General features: G+C 35.1%; 2 protein-coding genes across 4 annotated transcripts in view; both read right to left on the bottom strand.

The window, feature by feature from the left end:
• Positions 1-309: 309 nt before the first annotated feature.
• bambia (BMP and activin membrane-bound inhibitor (Xenopus laevis) homolog a) lies at positions 310-6,452 on the bottom strand. Its single transcript, NM_131784.2, is given in 3 exon segments — positions 310-1,179; positions 3,324-3,605; positions 6,058-6,452. Coding segments are annotated over 3 exon segments (777 nt in total). The 5' UTR covers positions 6,125-6,452; the 3' UTR covers positions 310-751.
• Positions 6,453-14,243: 7,791 nt separating this feature from the next.
• waca (WW domain containing adaptor with coiled-coil a) overlaps positions 14,244-18,341 on the bottom strand; it is a 69,872-nt gene continuing 65,774 nt past the window's right edge. For 2 of the 3 annotated variants that reach the window (XM_009306588.4, XM_005156197.4), the window contains exon 13: positions 14,244-15,700. In XM_009306588.4, the coding sequence (XP_009304863.2) occupies positions 15,631-15,700 (70 nt within the window). In that variant the 3' untranslated portion in view covers positions 14,244-15,630. 3 annotated transcript variants of the gene reach the window in all.

The raw sequence follows: 18,341 nt of genomic DNA, 5'->3' as shown, positions 1-18,341 counted from the left end.
TTTACTGTTGATATTTGGTGCCAGTTAATCAGGAAGTGACAATTTTGTGGTCTTTGACTCGTTGGATGGAAACGCTGCTTTATTAGCATATCTTACATGCAATAATCCAGTTTCGCGCATAGTTACTTCGCATTTTTGGATGAAAAGATAGCTACAGTAAAACGTCTGTGTGTGTCAGAATTGTGATTAAAATCGAAATCGTAATATTGTTTAATAAATCGTGATAGGTTTATTTTGCACTTATCGCACAGCCAGATCTAAAAAAAACACACTTAATTAATGAAATCATTAACAGACGCACATAATTTGTTACAGTCAAGATTGAATCTTTTATTCATACAATTTGACTACAACAAACCTTATCTGTACCCTGGTGTCAGTGTAAAATTCTTCAAAAAAGGGCGCAGACTGCGACCTTACAACTTTAATCATCAAGTCCATTTTATACAAATGTGCAAAATAAGACCGTCTTAACGAATCCTTCAGTGTCATTCCAGGATCCAGAGAGGGAAGGAGGCGGGGCTTGCAGTCCATAAGCTCCACCCTTTTCATATTCACCACAGCCCCCCTTAGAGACCGGCCATTCTAATTCAAGTAAAGTGCTCTTTTTTTGAGAAAACACAATGAATTGTGTCCTTGAAATGTCTTTGCTCTCGTTTGAGACAATAAAATAACACGCCGATAATAATAACATTACGACAGCAAACTACACAGTTACCCTTTTGTGCCCTAACAAAGAAGCTCCGAGTAGTCATACGAACTCCAGCTTTCCGTGCCCCGTGTACATCCCCCAGTGTACCAGAGATAGGAGACGCTCACCCCCGCTTCCTCCTCCAGTGCACAAATCCGTCTGCCGCAGCTTATCGCAGCCCAGACAACAGTTCTCATGTCCCGTTACCGGCACCATACACTCCAAGTCCAACTTAGCCACGTGGCCTTTCTTGGCATGGTGGTGTCCGTGAAAGCTGTAATGCAGACGAGAAAGCATCTGCTGGCGCTGTGCCTGGAGACGCTTGTTTTCGCTACGGAGCATTCGCAACGCCAGCATAATCAGCAGAACCAGGATAAGCCCACCCGCGATGGGAACCGCTATCACCGCCGCCCGGAACCACACCTCTTTAGCAGACGCTAACTCTTGCACCCTTGTGATCAGGTTCTGATTGGAGCTGTGGTATCGGTCTGGATAGAAAGAAAGCATGGGGAGAACAAAGTGAGATTTGGAATGAAAAAGCAGCGTGAGATGTTACGTTTATACTTGCTTTTTAATATATCAGCGCACCTTTTTTCATTAAACAGGATTATATTTATGCGCTTTGAGCCGTCTGTCAAAGGACGCTGTGAGAAGCACATTCCAACACAGTGGGAATGTTTTATGATCCACGTGCAATAAAAAGTATGTGATCTGAATCCAAGTGCTAAAAGGTAAACTGCCAGCTAGCCGCAAACTGACGCCGCACTGGAAACCATTACATATCAACCTGCAGACTCGTGAGAACAGTAAAAGGCAATGTGTGTGCACATATATGTCTGATATGAAAGTATGTGTCACAAGAGTCTATGTTTGCACAGGATTGACGTCAGGCTTCAGTAAAGATAATAGTCTTCTCTGATTAGATAAAAAATATCTACCCATAAAGGAATTACTGTGTACTATTAGACCATTCAATACTGTAAAAATGCCTATGACATTAGACACGCTGAATCTTTTAAATGTTTAAATCATCCTTGAAAACTGTTAAAAACTCAGTACTTTACACTCGCCTATTCATGTGGTGTGCATTCTTAGTTTGTTTAATGTTTCTCGATATTTTAATGTTTTAGCAATTTTTAATGTTTTAGCTATTTTAAATGTTTTAGCTTGAATGATTAAATTTTACTGTTGCTCTCAATTGTTTTTATCTGTATCTTTTAGTGTAAAGCACTTTGAGAATTAAGTTTTAAAGGCGTTATATAAGAATAAATTATTATTATTATTATTATGCAGTCCCAACAAAAATCAATAAACTCAGCTGTTTTTACAAATTTCAGGGGATTGAACATAAAACAATCAAGTTGTGCCAGAATTTTGTTGTTTCAGCTCATTTTAAATAAGTTGCTTGAACAAGCAAAAAAAATATTTTATGCCTAGACTAGGCATGGGCTAATAAGATTCTGACAGTATGATAACCTTGAATAAAAAAAAAAATCAGTTTCACGGTATTATGATTACTGCTCCATTTATATATATATATATATATATATATATATATATATATATATATATATATATATATATATATATATATATATATATATATATATATATCTGGGTAAAAAAACGACAACTTCTACCCCAAAGAACCAATATATTTTATTTTAGGAAAAATATTTAATATATTTAAAAATTTGTAAATATTTTGAATCAGTAGCTTTTGATGTAGAGGTTCATTTTCTGCTGAAAACGAAATAAAATAGTCGTGAAAAACACTTACATATACCTTAGGAACGTTATAGTAGAAAACTTTGGTGGTTTTAAAACCTTGACTTTTCCAAACTGTGGTAAACCTTAAAACCGATTATCGTCCCATGCCGATGCTAGACATAGTACAATCAAAAAAATGACTGTTTGCCCTACTTACTTAAAAAGAGTTGAAACAACACAATTCTTTAGGGTTTTTTTTTTGGGACAACCTAATTGGTCTATGCAGAATACCCATTTAAATTTATAAAAACGTTAACTCAAACCATTTGTGTAGTAGTGTTTTTACAGTGTAAGCCCAGCAAGCATTTTGATTTTAAAAGATGTCTAATAGACGTCTAAACATGGTCATCTTGGCCAAAACAAAGCTAAATTTGGGCAGTCAGTAATAATCTAATAGACGTCTAACAATAGGCCAATACTAGACTAGTAATCAAATAAACAGAAATGAATGACTAAACATATAAAGTCTGTCTAATCTCTATATTTGAAGACGAGTCTAGTTTTGGGCTATTCTTAGATGTCTATTAGATTTTCACTGACAGCCCAAGTTTAACCTTGTTTTAGCAAAGCTGTCTACGTTTAGATGTCTTTTAGACCTCTATTAAACAAAATTGTTTGCTGGGAGGTTACGGTTTTGATAAAAATAACAGTTTTTATGATTATTTTGTTCCCACAAATCTTTATGCTATTAAACAAGAATGCATTTTGAAGAATGTTTTTCCTACAAAAACACACTTTTGTTTTATATATCAAAACAAGATGACATTTTTGGATTCATCTCTTTAAATCATGACACAAAAAGCTAAAATATCACACAGTAGACTTATCTAGCCTTTAGTTTAGTCATATTTGAGCATCTTACCTGTTGAGTCCCCTCTGGGGTGTGTGAGGTCATGCAAACCCCTGTAGTTACACATATCATCATGGCAGCACTCCACAGGAGAGGAGCTTCCACTTGAAATGTCCACATTTTTACTAGAGCACACGTCTGCAGAGTTTAAAAGCGAATCCACGCAGCCGTGTGTTAAAGGTGAGTTTGTGTTAAGAGGGTCCAGGACCTTAGTGAAGCAAGCGTTGAGCTCTGATTTACACATGTATCCGGTGGCAACGCAGTGCGGTGCGTCACAGTAGCACCTGATCTCTCCTGCAAAACAGAAAAGCTGTGTTAGTTAAACAGAAAATAAATGTACTGAATTCGATATATTAAACCATAATACAACTGTCTCTGATGTGCTTCCAGGAAACGAAACTTTCCAAGGATTCTTGACACTAATTGTGTTAACATTTTCAGGCTAGAATCAAGTCAAACAGTGTGGGAACGCTGAGATTCCCATCACATCCCTTCCAACAGAAATGGAGCGTGTTATTAGAGAATTAAACTGTAGTATTTCTAACATCACCAAGGTTTTGAGTAACTGGTTAACTTTATGACCAGGAAGGCATTCTTCATCTCATCCAAAGAGGATGTAAGAGAGAAAAACAAAGCAACTAGTCAGACCTAATGCCAGAAAAAGGCCAAAAGAGACAGGACTAATACAACATTGTGACTAAGGGTTTGTGTCAGAACGCTAATATGTGGCCTTTCAGTTTAACACTGTAACTGTGTCACGGCTTTTCATGCAAAGGATCCTTTTAGCCTGTCTTATAAAACAGGAACCGTGTAACTTATAATTAGTGGTTTGTTTGCCAAAGTCAATTTCTTTCAACCCAAATGGAAACTCGTAAAGGGGGTGAGAGCAGGACTCCTTTTTCAGTTAGCACGCAAACTCACTTGTGGTCAAACCTGGCATTAAGTCAGAGAGTAACTTTTAAAGGGGCAGTTCACCCAAAAACATGTTCTTAGCTTTGTCCACAAGTGTCTATTCATAGCTTGTATAGCTGACATTTTTCTATATTCCTTGAATTTAATAATAAAAGTGAACCATGAATGAAATTTAGCCATTTAGCTTAACATCCTTTTAAGCAACAATCTTCTTAAGGTTTTCTCAAAATTGAGGTCAAATATTGTTATAACAACTAATAAGGTCACAGATTGTTTTAACATTCAGTACCGTTTTTGTAAGTGGACCTTTTTTACCTACCACCATGTGTGAACGTGAAACAGAACACTAAACACACATCATGACACAAACACAAATAAACACGGCCTTTGTGTTGTCGTAGGTTGCTTGTGTACACTGTCCGAGGCTGGAGTTACATGTCATCTCATTAGTGTGAGAAATCAGTTCTTCTTATCAGTTAGGTCCAATGAGTTTCTTATTTATTTTTTATGGCTGGGCTTATCTAATAATGCATAAAACCGGAGGCTAATGTTCTTGGCTGATCAATTTTTAACAAGAGGCTAGAAAATGACAAAACAAGATCTGGAGAATACTTATAACTGGAGCTGGAGGTAGCTGGTCTAAAGATGGCTTTATGTATCTACCTTAGACCAGGAACTAAAAAGCTCAAGATGGTCTCTGAAACATGTTAGCTCCTAAGCCAGCATTCAGCAGCTAGAAACACATTTAAAATTGTCCCAAGACCTTGTTTTACTTCTGAAATTAAATATTACATGCTATAGTAAATACACTTTATATCTGAAAATAGGCAACAAAACAAAATGCAATACATATTCGCTGCAATTAACCGTAGTTTTTTAACATATGAAACAAACTGAAATCACCAATATTAAAATGAACATGTTATTTTGTAAGGGCAGAAGCCGATAAACAAGTGTTAAGATGTGTAAACTATCAATTACAAAGCTGAAAACATTAAGATTTGTTCATGTTTTTGAACAAAGTCTCTTTGACTCACCAAGGCTTTGTTTATAGTATTGTTGTGAAAAAATATATTGAATTTAAGATGTTTTCTGTGTAAGTATAAGTGTGTATAATATATATATATATATATATATATTACATTTTAATTTATTCAGAACTTCCAGCATCATTACTCCAGTCTTCAGTGTCAAAATTCAGTGTAGAAATTCTAAAATGCTAAAATTATGATTAACTATTGGCGCTCATGATCATTTTTTGATCAATAAAAAGCTGAAAACTTAAAATTAACTTCTTAAACGATATATCTTTTGTACCTTAAATATATTAGGTGTCAATTTTAAGCAATTTAATGTATCATATTTGAATAAAAACTCTTTAAATTATAGTTTAAATGGCAATATCAAAAAAACGAAGCAGCACAACTATTTTCAACACTGATAATAATCAGAAAATCATCTTGAGCAATACAAATCAGCATATTACAATGATTTCTGCAGGATCATGTGACACAGAACTGTAGTAATGGCTGCTCATAATTCATCACAGGAGTACATTATATTTTATAACACATTCCTACAGAAAATCAGTTCTTTCACATCGAAATACTATTAAATATTACAGATTTTATAGTATTTATGATTCAATAAACTTAACATTAGTTATCAGAAAAGCCTTTCTTCAAAAACATGAGAAAAATACTGTTTCCAAACTTTTGACTGGTTGTGTACACATATAAACATACTTTGTGTTTGAGCGCTACAGTTTTATATGGTTTAAAGTCAGTTGAGAGTCGTGCGCGTCCAGAAGCGACTGAATAAACTTAAGAGTTACCTTTCGTGAGAAGAACAGCCATCGCACAAAGTTCCAGCTGAAACCACAGAGAAACCAGGCGATCCATTTACGGCTGCTTTTCCTTGTCTTGATACCCCGTGGCAAGACCCTCCGAATGGTTTGAGAGGACTCGTTACATATGTCCTACATTTATTACTGCATTCCCAGGGATCTGTGATCTACACTGTATCCAAAAATCAAACGGGCGCAGAAAAGGCTCGCGTCTTGTTCCATCGGAGGATCCGAAACTAGCGCGAGTGGAGAAACATTCCCCGTGTGTAACCAAACCAATCCGCCATGCGATGAAAAACACACAAACACATATAAAACACAAACGGACTCGTGAAATAACACAAACAAGTTTCCACAAGGGCAACTATCCCCGATCTCGAAGCAGCGGATCACTGATCGGAGAAATTTCACCGGATCAGTTTTTGGCTCTGTAAAGCCCTGCCCATTAATGCGTTGATTGGCCAGTCGTGCTGATAAATTTGCATACACTGTCCTATTGGCATTGGTATTGGTTCACAGAGCGGTCATACAATTTGTCTTTCCGCCTACAGATGCTGAGACAGAATCGCATGATGAGGCAGGTAGCAGGACGTGGTAAAATAATAACAGCATAATGGTTATTAAAACCGAAAGCTTTCGAAAATATGTTCGTAATATTGTACTATAATGATTTAAAGGTCAATCGAAAATATATGGGATCTAAATATTTGTCCCTGGATGTAATACCAACATAGTTGTATCTGTTTTTTTTATTTTTAGAAACGCACTTTAAAGTCCAAATTCTGCTTTGTCAGCCATATGACAGGCTGATGGAGGTGGAAACTGCAGGCCTGCACTAGAGAGTAGATGTAGGCGGGTCGGTTGGAGAAATTAGCAATCCAAAGAGGCACATGGCGCCAGCGAGACGACACAGACAGACAGTGACACTCAATTACCCCCCAGACAATCCCATGCAAAACACACAGAGCACAACGATCGATATCTCAACTGCCCTGCCCGCCCTAATGTGTTGAGCACTTTGGTCAGGGCATGTGCTTCACAATTGAAGGCATTTTTGGGCAAACTAGAACCGTAAATAAACAAATAAACGCTCTGAAGTGTGCAGAAAGGTAGCCTATTCTTAAAAATAGCCTAATTAGACACACCCGTCGAACATGCGAGGCGTTATTTGATCATTTATATTAATATTTACTATACATTTTTATAATTATTATAATTCAATGTCAAACTGGGCATATTGGATCAAAATTCTCTTTTCACTCTAAAAAATGCATGTTTCAGCATAGTGGTAAATACACAACAACTCAATTATTGAATTAATATTAGGCTAAAATTGTAATTTAATAGCTAGCCATACTCGACAGTTGTTTGCCCATATTTTACCCAAATCTTGAACATATTTTACACAAACCATATTTATCCAATAGAACAACATTTTAGAGTGATGTTAATTTATTTTGTTCTTTAATTTTTTGTATTTATTTAGGCTACAGGATACATAAAGTAACAAATCTTGACCATATTTTACCCAAACAGACAAAACCTTTTATAGTCATATGGTTAATCATTTTGTTCTTTAATTTTAATTTTTTATTTAAGTTAGGCTACAGAATACATAAAGAATAGCACATCTTGATCATAGTTTACCCAAATAGACAAAACCTTTCAGAGTGATATGGTAATTTATTTTATTATTTATATGTTTAATATTTATTTAGGCTAAACAAAATACATACAGAATAGTCGAATGGAAGACAAAAATATGTCAACAAAGTCCTCACATGTAGGCTGACTTTTATTAGCTCCATTCTGTCATTTTCAACTCTTATCTTACACAATATTATTGTATAGGCATACATTAATGCATAGTAAATATATTGAATCATGCATATTATACACTCTATGAATATTTAAACTTTAGTTCACCTGCATTTTAAGATTTTCATTTAATAAAATATCAGCTTGGGAAAAAAAGGCAATTAAAAAATGATGTCACCAATTTTTAGTTGACAGACATTTTGTGCAATTCACCATCCATTTTTGCCCCAAATATAGGTTATTTGTCTTTATTTTACCCCTTTAAAATGCAACAACAGAGAGATAATTCACTCAAAACTGAAAATTCTGTCAATGTTTAATCACCCTTCACTTGTCAGAAACCTGTCTGAGTTTCTTTCCTCTGTGGTACACAAAAGAATATATTTTGGAGAAAGCTAGACACCTGTAACTATTGACTTCAATGGTAGCGTCTTTGTTTTTCCTATTATGGAAGTCACAACCACTCAGTTATTGGGTATACATTGCATGGGCTAAAATTTGAATATAATAAGTTACTATAATAGGTGATCGGGTTTGTCCATATTTTATCCTAATCTTGATCATATTGTACCCAAATCATATTTACCCAAAAAGATGAAACCCATCATTTTTAGAGTTATATGGTAAATTATTTTATTATATTTATTAATTGTTTAAGCTACACAGAATACATACAGAATAGCAGAATGGAATAAAAAAATAGTCCTCACATGTAGAGCTATCTTTATTAGCGATATTCTGTCACTTTCAACTCTTATCTTAAACAATTTTCTTAGGCATACATTAATGCGTAAACATAATAAATCATGCGTGATATATACTTAATAAATATTTAACTTTAGTTCGTCTACATTTCAAGATTTTTATTTGATAAAATATCAACTTGGAAATAAGGCAATTAAACTATGTCACCATTTTTAGATGACAGTTTTTTCCACATTTTGAGAAATTTACCATCCATTTTTCTTCCAAATATGGGCCATTTGTCTTTATTTTACCGTTTTTAAATACAACAACTGAGGGATAATTCACTCAAAACTCTGACATCAAAAATTCTGCCATTGTTTACTCACCCTTCACTTGGCAGAAACCTGTTTGAGTTTCTTTCCTCTGTGGAACACAAAAGAAGATGTTCTGAAGAAAGCTGGAAACCTGTAACCATTGACTTCCACGGTAGCCTCTTTGTTTTTCCTATAATGGAAGTCAATGGTTTCAGACTTTCAGCTTTCTTTAAAATGTGTGCTTTTGCGTTCAATGGGGGGGGGGGGGGGGGGTCATTTGTTCATTTCATTCAATAGTGAGTAGGCTACATCTTAATTTTTGGGTGAACTATCCCTTTCTTTTATTAGACTACTTTTAACTTTGTTTTAAAAGACAAATCAATATTTAAAATGAGTCTTATTGCAAGCAAATGATTCTTGTTCCAAATATCAGTCAAGACTATTACTTTATTTTGGCCAAACTTTGTGAATTGTTACTTTCAAATTCTTGAAAGTGATTTTATTTCATTAATAATTTGTTAAGGCAAGTTTAATAGGTATGAGGCTATATTAACAAGTTTTGTTCTGATTAAACATTTCAATATTGAACGCTAATAAGAGTGTCCTAATTGTGTGTGTGTGTGTGTGTAATTTGGGGTTTTATTATAGCTGGAGGTAGTTAGTGCAGGACGGCAGTGGCACAGGAGATAGGGAAGTGTTTGATGATGAGAGACAGACTGGGAGACGCTCACATCTGATAGACGGCCATCGATTCAGTGTCAAAGGCTAAAGACAAGCCATTCCGCTTCAGGGGACGCATTCAGAGACCTACAGAAATTACCGGATTGACAGCAATTATCCTAATTGTTGGTAATTTCACAGAGGCGCCAGTTCAAAACCAGTCCTCCCTTCAAATGGTGAGATTCACACCTCCACAGACTAATCAACTGCTAGTCAGCTGTTCGGGGGGGAAAGGGTTATTTTACAATCGCTTTTAAATCGACCACCTTTGCTAATTCGGCGAAATAACTTAAAGGTTTTGTAATATCACAGTGAATAACTACTACACGTCATCTTTCAGACGGTAAACTGTGTTGTCTTATTTTAATAATTGTAATAATTTCCGTCAGTATATGTTCTCAAGCTAGCCTATACAATAATCTCTCGAATTGTATGTTTTTTGTACTTGATAGGACACCAATATCTTGATTACACACTTGTCTGTTTTAGGTAAACACTTCAAAAGTCAAATTTAAATATTAGTTAACCAACATTTCGAACAGCTGTTAGTCTTTTTGTTTGACTGGTCATGTGCTGCCCTCTTGTGATCATGGGTAAAATGTCCGTTTGGGATTTCATGTAGCCTACGTAGCCTATTCAGCTAGTTCGATCCAGTGTGACACCAGAGGAGTAACCACAGCCTTTTATGCCGAGGTGCCGGCACGCAGAGCGTTTTGCAAGTCGACAATACTTAAGTTTATATAAATTGACGATTATTTTATTTTGACTAAGCGCTATGTTATATTATGGTAATACTTATTAACATTAATTCTCGGCAAGAGTCGGGTCTAGGACAACAGATAGTTCTATAAAACATGTTTTTATATAGAATTTTCATAATTAATATTCATACATATTCATTTAAATATTTCTTAAATGATCTTAGCATATCACTCGAGTTTTATCTTTACATCTTCCAGTTACATTAGGTTTGATTTATTATTGAAAATAATTATTGTACAGGGTGGGCCATTTATATGGATAGCCTACACCTTAATAAAATGGGAATTGTTGGTGATAATAACGTCCTGTTTGTGGCACATAAGTATATGAGAGGGGGCTTGTAAATAACTCATGAAAAAAATAAAGTTACGTTTAAAACCAAGGATAGCATTGCTTTTCTTGTGAAATTCCCAAAAACTTCATTAAAGTGTATCCATATAAATGGCCCATCATTATAACAACAATAACACCTTTATTTATAATAAATCTAAATATTTTTTTAATCCCAATTCTGGTTTTGTCCATATTTTACCCTAAAACAACAAACTTTTTATTTTTTTTTAGAATGTACAAGTTTAATAGTCCTTCTTATATTAACTATGTAACCTCGCATTTATTTATAGGCTTGGGTCTGGGGTGGTTTGCCCAGGGTGCCTATAACCTCCACTGATCCATTCGCAAACATAATCATCATTGTGAGAAGCAGAAACCAAACTGACATTTGCTGTAGAATATTTCAACAATTTTTTTTCATACAAAAAGATCACATATGGTGCATGAGCTTTATGTTAATTTGAATTGGCTGATCAAATCTGATAGAAATGACCCAAACGATACCATAACAAGCTGGAGAACATACTGCTAAACATAAAGCTGTCACAACCAATATGCTTTCCTTAAAATGGCTTTGATAAAAAACTAAGCTCATTACTACTACAATTGAACTATTTTTGTAGTCATGAGGAATAATTGGCTGTAGCAATCTAAAACTTTCATGAGACATTCACCAAACTTATTACACAAATGTAGTCTTTTTTTATACAGTTTATTAAAAAAAAACATTGTCAAGTAAATACCTATTACATGAAATAAGTTATCAAACTAAATTTTGATACCAACTTTTATTTGTTATACACTTGAGGATTTGGATACCAAACACATTAACTTAGTAACTTCTCTTTCAGTTATTGCAATGTCTAATTGTAATGTTAATCAAAGATTTCATATGAGCTGTATGTAATTTCACATTTTACTCTACGCAGAATTTTTGATGTTTGCGAAAATAGTTCTTAAATTCTTAGTTTTAAAGATGATATTTGAACATTGTAGATGACTGCAAAGGTAATCAAAACTTTGAAAAGAAAAATCTGAAAGGGGAATGATTAAACATAGCGTTGACTGGCAAAACAAGTATCAGCTGAGACCCAGTCTAGTATACAAGATCACCTTTATTTAAACGAAAGAGTAGAATGTCCCTAAAATTGTGCTCAACTTCTTATGATCATTTTTGACTTGACAGTGAAAAGCAACAAGACATGGCAAATAACAAGACACAACTTCTAACCGTTCAACAACATAGATTCAACAAGATAGTAGAAATATTTCTCTGAGATTTTGGTTAATATTGACATGACAGCATCATGCAGTAGCTGCAGTTTTGTCGGCTGCACATCCTTGATGCGTATCTCCCGTTCTACCACATCCCAAAGGTGCTCTATTGGATTGAGAGCTAGTGACTGTGGAGGCCATTTGAATACAGTGAACTCATGTTCAAGAAACCAGTTTGAGATGACTCATACTTTATGACATGGCATAATCTTGCTGAAAGTAACCATCAGAAGACGGGTATCTGTGGTCATAAAGGGATGGACATGGTCAGCAAAAATACTCAGGTAGGCTGTGGCATTGACACGTTGCTCATTTAATACTAATGAGCCCAAAGTGTGCCAAGAAAACACCCCCCACCATTACACCACCACCAGCCTGAACAGTTGATACAAGGCAGGATGGATCCATGCTTTCATGTTGTTGACGCCAAATTCTGACGCTACCATCTGAATGTTGCAGCAGAAATCGAGACTCATCAGACTTGGCAACGTTTTTACAATCTCCTGTTGTCCAATTTTGATGAGCCTGTGTGAATTGTAGCCTTAGATTCCTGTTCTTAGCTGACAGGAGTGGCACCCAGTGTGGTCTTTGCAGGTGTAGCTCATGTCTCAAGGTTCGAAGTGTTGTGCGTTCAGAGATGCTCTTCTGCACATCCCGGTTGTAGCGAGTGGTTAATTGAGTAACTGCTGCCTTTCTATCAGCTGAAACCAGTTTGGCCATTCTCCTCAGCAATTATCAATGCATTTATCATACAGAACTGCCGCTCACTGGATATTTACTCTTTTTCTGACCATTCTCTGTAAACACTAGAGATGGTTGTGTGTGAAAATCCCAGAAGATCAACAGTTTCTGAAATACTCAGACCAGCCCATCTGGCACCAACAACCATGCCACATTCAAAGTCACTCAAAAAAATCTTTCTTCTCCATTCTGATGTTTGGTTTGAAAAGAAGTAGATCATCTGACCATGTCTACATGCATTGAGTTGCTGCTATTTGATTAGCCGATTAGAAATTTGTTAAAACAAGCAGTTGGACAGGTGTACCTGAAAAAAAGTGGCAGATGAGTGTATTTTGTATTAGTGTTTTAATGTCATTAAATGATTGCTGTTCTATAAAAAGATTTTTGGTTCAACTGTTGTTACACTGACTGACACATTATTAGGTGTCTTCTGTGAGTTATGGGGTAAATATGTAGTCACAGAAAACAAAATTAAGAAACATTATAATGTATGGGGGACACTTAACATTGTTTTAATGTTTAAACCCATTTTCCCCCTGACGTTAACACAGCAGAACAAGCTCAAGCTGGGCACAGCAGCAACATTAACCTATTCAAAGCTGATGACTGTTTCAACTGCTGTTGTTGCATTTGTTCAATTTACTCCACACAAACATAAATATGTGGCACCATTTCATGTTTAAGTTTTCATATTTCATGTGTGCAAAATAATATAAGTATTTCAGATACATTTAAATATATTTTTATTTCAGAAATTAATGAACTTACAATTTTATATCTGACACATTAAAAATGTATTTATAAGATTATTATTAACTTTTGGTTTGCATGATTTTATGAACTTTGGTAATTTTTTTCTTTCTTATTTTTAAAACAATTACATTAGTCTTGAACTGATTTCCTGTTCTGCTCTAGATATTTAAGTACTTAATATTCCTAAAATATTTCCATTGCAGCTTTACTTTGACTTCAAAATTTTTAAATACTTTAAAATGAATGAAACTTAATGAATTTGCTAAAGATTTAACAATGTTTTTAAACAATTGGGTTGGTAAAAAATTACATTTTAAAATTGTATAGACCATTCCAATGAGGTGATGTCATTGGCTCATGAACTTTTCCTGTTTGTTATCAAACTATTTAATAACTGTAACAAGAGGCAATTCAATCATAACTTAATGTTAAAACAGATATCATAACATTCAGTATGTGGCTCTTTTTGGATTCTGGGCAGCTTTAGAAATTAAAAATGTTAAACAAGAGATACGTTGGGACCATTGCATTTGTTTACATCCCTCGAAATGGTCTATGCCAGCAAGGGTAATAAATCAGAAGAGTATATGAATATTTAAAATACACCACATTGACTAACAAATCAAGTAGTAGAGACACCTAATCTAATTAAATACCTTATTGTCCTCCAAACAGTGTACAATCTATCTGTTACACTTATTGTTAGTCACATTTTAATTGAGTATAGAAAACAGTTAATACTGCTCAATAATAAGGAAGCACATCAAAAACTTTAGTTTAGCATGTTTATTACAATACATACATTTCACATTTGACCTTCCGACCCCAGGTGACCCTGCCCTGACCCTGGCCTAACAGGGTTGGCTTATGTCCAGTCCTCAGATGACCCTCAGTGTCCGGTTTTCCAGTAGCACTCTCAACCCCCCACCCCCATGCCGGTTCCATCCAATCAGGGTGCAAAGGAAAATGTGTGGTAATAATTTATGAATACAACATATCTGATAGACTAGTAATCACTGCAACTTTAATAAAACTTTAACTTCATTTAACTTTACTTAGCAACTGTACATAGGAATGAACTCTGGTTTTCAACGCAAGCCGTCACAGCAACTCGCATTTACTTTTTCCTTTTTTTTTTTTATAAAGTACAGTTATTTTTTATTTAAATTTTTTTAAAGAAAACAAGGGTACAGAAAATAAAAAGAAAAACAACCTGGAAAGATTAAGAGGAAAAAGAAAGAAAAAAAGAATTCTGGGTCTTCAGGTGAGGAAGGAGAACGACATGGGTTGAGCTGCAGGAATGATGATTCGCTTTCTCTCTCTCTTATGTTCTCTCCATCATAAACGCAGGCACTGGGCGCATTGCTGGGCCATACAGGGCAGGTATGAGACCACCGAATCATTGTGGACAAGCATGATGTAAACCCCCTCAGAAGGCATGGGGTGAGGGAATGAAACCATTATAGTGCAACCAGAGAAAGAAACGGAAACTAACCAAATAACCATGTAGCATTACTACCATTTTTCATATGCAGCGAGAGAAAAAAATGAACCGGTGGATACGTGTGCATGTTTGTGAGAAGATAAAGTGAGCGTGTCATCGTCCTAGGAAAAAAAAAAAAAAAAAAGTCCCGGTCGTCTAAGTCCAGCTTTTCCATGCAGGTCTGGTTCATGCTCAAGGCAATGGTTCACCGATCATTTAACTGAAGAGCATTGGTTTGCTTTTTTTGTTTTGTTTGTTTTTTTTAATCATGTCATTTTAAAAGAGTTCTAGATACGGTGGCTTGAAATCCCGGTCTGCCTCGGTGTCGATTAGTTTAACGTTTGGATGTCAAAAGCTTTGATAGGCATGGCTTCCCATGGCTTCATCTACAAAATATATTTACAACATGGAAAGAACATCTACAAATAATCTACATGTACAGGGACGGGGAGAGGGCAGACCTCTCCCCGAACACCCACCCCTCAAGTCCAAGCAAGACCTCGCTGCAGCTCGTTTTTAATGTAAGACTGGGCCCAGAGCAGAACGCAACAGAACTTTGTTTCTCCAGGGTTCCGCCACGCGTGAAATGGGTTTGGCCCACTCATTCACCTACCCCTTCCTTCTCTCTCCCTCTTTCCTCCTGTTTCAAAGACCACGTCTCAAACCCTGAGTTCCTCAAACCATGAAGGAATTCTGATTCTTCAACTTTTCAAGTTCTTTAATTTGTTGTCTCAAAAACAGTATCCTATTGAGAGAGTCAAAGAAAAAGCTGAGTTAGTACATTGGCATAGAAATTGGTTTTGCATGCATGTTTGTTTATGCTACTTCTTACATCAATGTGCAAGACTCCTAAGGGTTATTTTACATGTTTAAAACTAGGGATGCTCATTCGGTTAATTTTGCTAACCAATGAACCGCCGCTCATTAATCGGTTATTAACGGTTAACTGTCAGATTACTATTAATTTTATATTAAACAAATTGACGTGACTATTTTGTGTCCGACAAATTGAATATTCCATTTTAAAATACTCATTTATTTTTATAGCATATCAATAACAGAACATAACAACAGAGCATATTCACCCACCTGCAGTGTTTAGCACAGAAGAACAGATTAAACTAAATAAAATGAATAAAATAAATAGGACTGCCCTAAATTATTTTCACATAAATAATTAATTTATATTACAAAACGAAAATACTGACTGATTCTTTTTAATAACCGGCATAGGCTGTTTTTTTTTTTCAATCATATGTTTTTTTCTTCCGTCAAATAAAAATAGCAGACTTCTTCAAATTGCCGGCTCCACGAAAATTATGCATTTATTTAATGCCCCACTGTTATTATTATTATAATCACAAAACCTTTTTACATTTTTAATAGAAATCATTATTTTAAAGATTATGTCTTGCTATGGTTACCTTTCTCTCCCTCGCGGTTCAAGTGCGCGCGCTGCGTAATGAAAAGACAACAACGACGCGCACATTTGTTGACTTTTTGTTAACAGTTGTGTTGTTTAAATATGATATTGCATTAATGTGCATACATGCTTTATATGCTGTAAAATAAAAGGTAAAGCCTATTTGTTGCGTTTATGACGCAGATCCAGGTCAACATAAGCGCTTTTTTGGCATCAACACGTCTGTTTCAAACAGCAATATTCTTCTTCCATTTTGCTTCTTTGGCAAATGTGTCTGTAGCCACGGGTTATATGTTATCATCCCGCAAAGTTAAGTATGTCTTGCAGTAAAACAAGTGGCCGACCACAGCTAACGTGCTCTTTTTCATTCCAAAAACGCGAGGCGCACCTCACTGCCTTTATGTTGACAAGGAAAAAAGAAGAGAAGCGCGGTCTTCTTATGAAACGAATGAATCAGCTGGGTATCGATTGTGCAAAAGTGCTGCTGTCTATGTTGTTACAATTGTAATATTTAATAATATTGTGATATTCAGGATTTGTACATTCATACAGCTCTGGATAACTTAAAACAGCGATTAGACCTTCAGAGCGGCATTAATGCGTCCTGAAGTAAAGCGAAACGGCTATAAACTCCAACAAGATAGAGTGATTATATACAGTCATACTTTATCTTTAAATAAAGTATAACTATAGAAACTGTGTTCATCTTAACTAAAAGCTTCTGCGTGTTTGCTGGCCTCACGCATCGCGCACCTGACAGTCAGTCAGCATGTAACCCCAAAGGATTAAACAGATAGCGCAAAGCACTATACGTTTACAGAAAAGTTTGCGCTGTTATAATCTACCTTTTAATACTTTTTGATGCGATTATAATCCGCTATTAAAAACAACAACAACAATAACAATGTTTTGAATGGGTAATGTAGCCGTGGCTGGATGCATTTTGGTTTCCGCCATGGAAAAATGAATGTAGCGGAAACCAAGCTCTTTAAAAGTTCTCTGTAGTTGTCTTGACAACACAAACTGCTGCTCTGGGATGAGCCGCGTGCAAAAGATGCCCCTCTTAACGCAAAGGCGCATTCAATCGGCCCCTTATGCAGTCAAACTAAAAATATATAAAATAATAATTTTAATCGTTTAACTGAAAGCATTAATCGGTCACAAACGCACCCTTTCGGTTAACGGTTAATCAATTATTTTGAGCATCCCTATTTAAAACATTTTGCAAACTAACAATACACTCAGTAAAATCACTTGTGCTGTTTTTGCAAAGTATTTATTTTGATTGACAACAACTTAATTATTTTATGTTTAATTAACTTTCATTTGTAAAATTAAATTAACATGGAATTGTGTGGAACCAAGCTTTTTTACAGTGCATTTTCAGTTAAGTTCAGTTTTAGTTCTTACTTGGCCCTTGATTTATGTAAAGCAGAAAATGTGAACAGAATTGCAGAATCCAAATCAAAGATGTTTAATAACAGTCATGTGTCAACCGAAGCCCAAGTCTCTTTACGAAATTCATCAAAATTAAAGTTGGTTTCTGATAAAAGTGTAACATGCAGAAATACAGGCCTATTGTTGTCATATTCAAGTGTAATGGCATCTCTGAGCCTCAATGGCTAAAAAAAACGACAATCTACAAATAAAGTAGAAAAAACTTTATAAAAAATTAACAGCCATATTACCATGATAGTTCATATCAATAATTATTCTACTAATAATTCTAAAATAAAAATTTTTAAAATTCACTTTTTATAGAAATTGCTGAAAGCTTTTCATAGAATTATTAAAACAATGAATTTCCCCCAAACAAGTATGTTAATTTCTGAAATCTTTGGATGTCTGATTCCAATTATACAGTTGCAAAATTGTATAAAGTAGGGCTGGGCTGATAAACGATATTATATTGAATTGAATTTTTACTCTATACCAAGACGAAAATGTTATTTCATTTAATGGA

The sequence above is a fragment of the Danio rerio genome, chromosome 12 (assembly GCF_049306965.1).
Source record: "Danio rerio strain Tuebingen ecotype United States chromosome 12, GRCz12tu, whole genome shotgun sequence".
Taxonomy (NCBI): Eukaryota; Metazoa; Chordata; class Actinopteri; order Cypriniformes; family Danionidae; genus Danio; species Danio rerio.
This window is presented reverse-complemented; position numbering and strand designations above follow the sequence as displayed.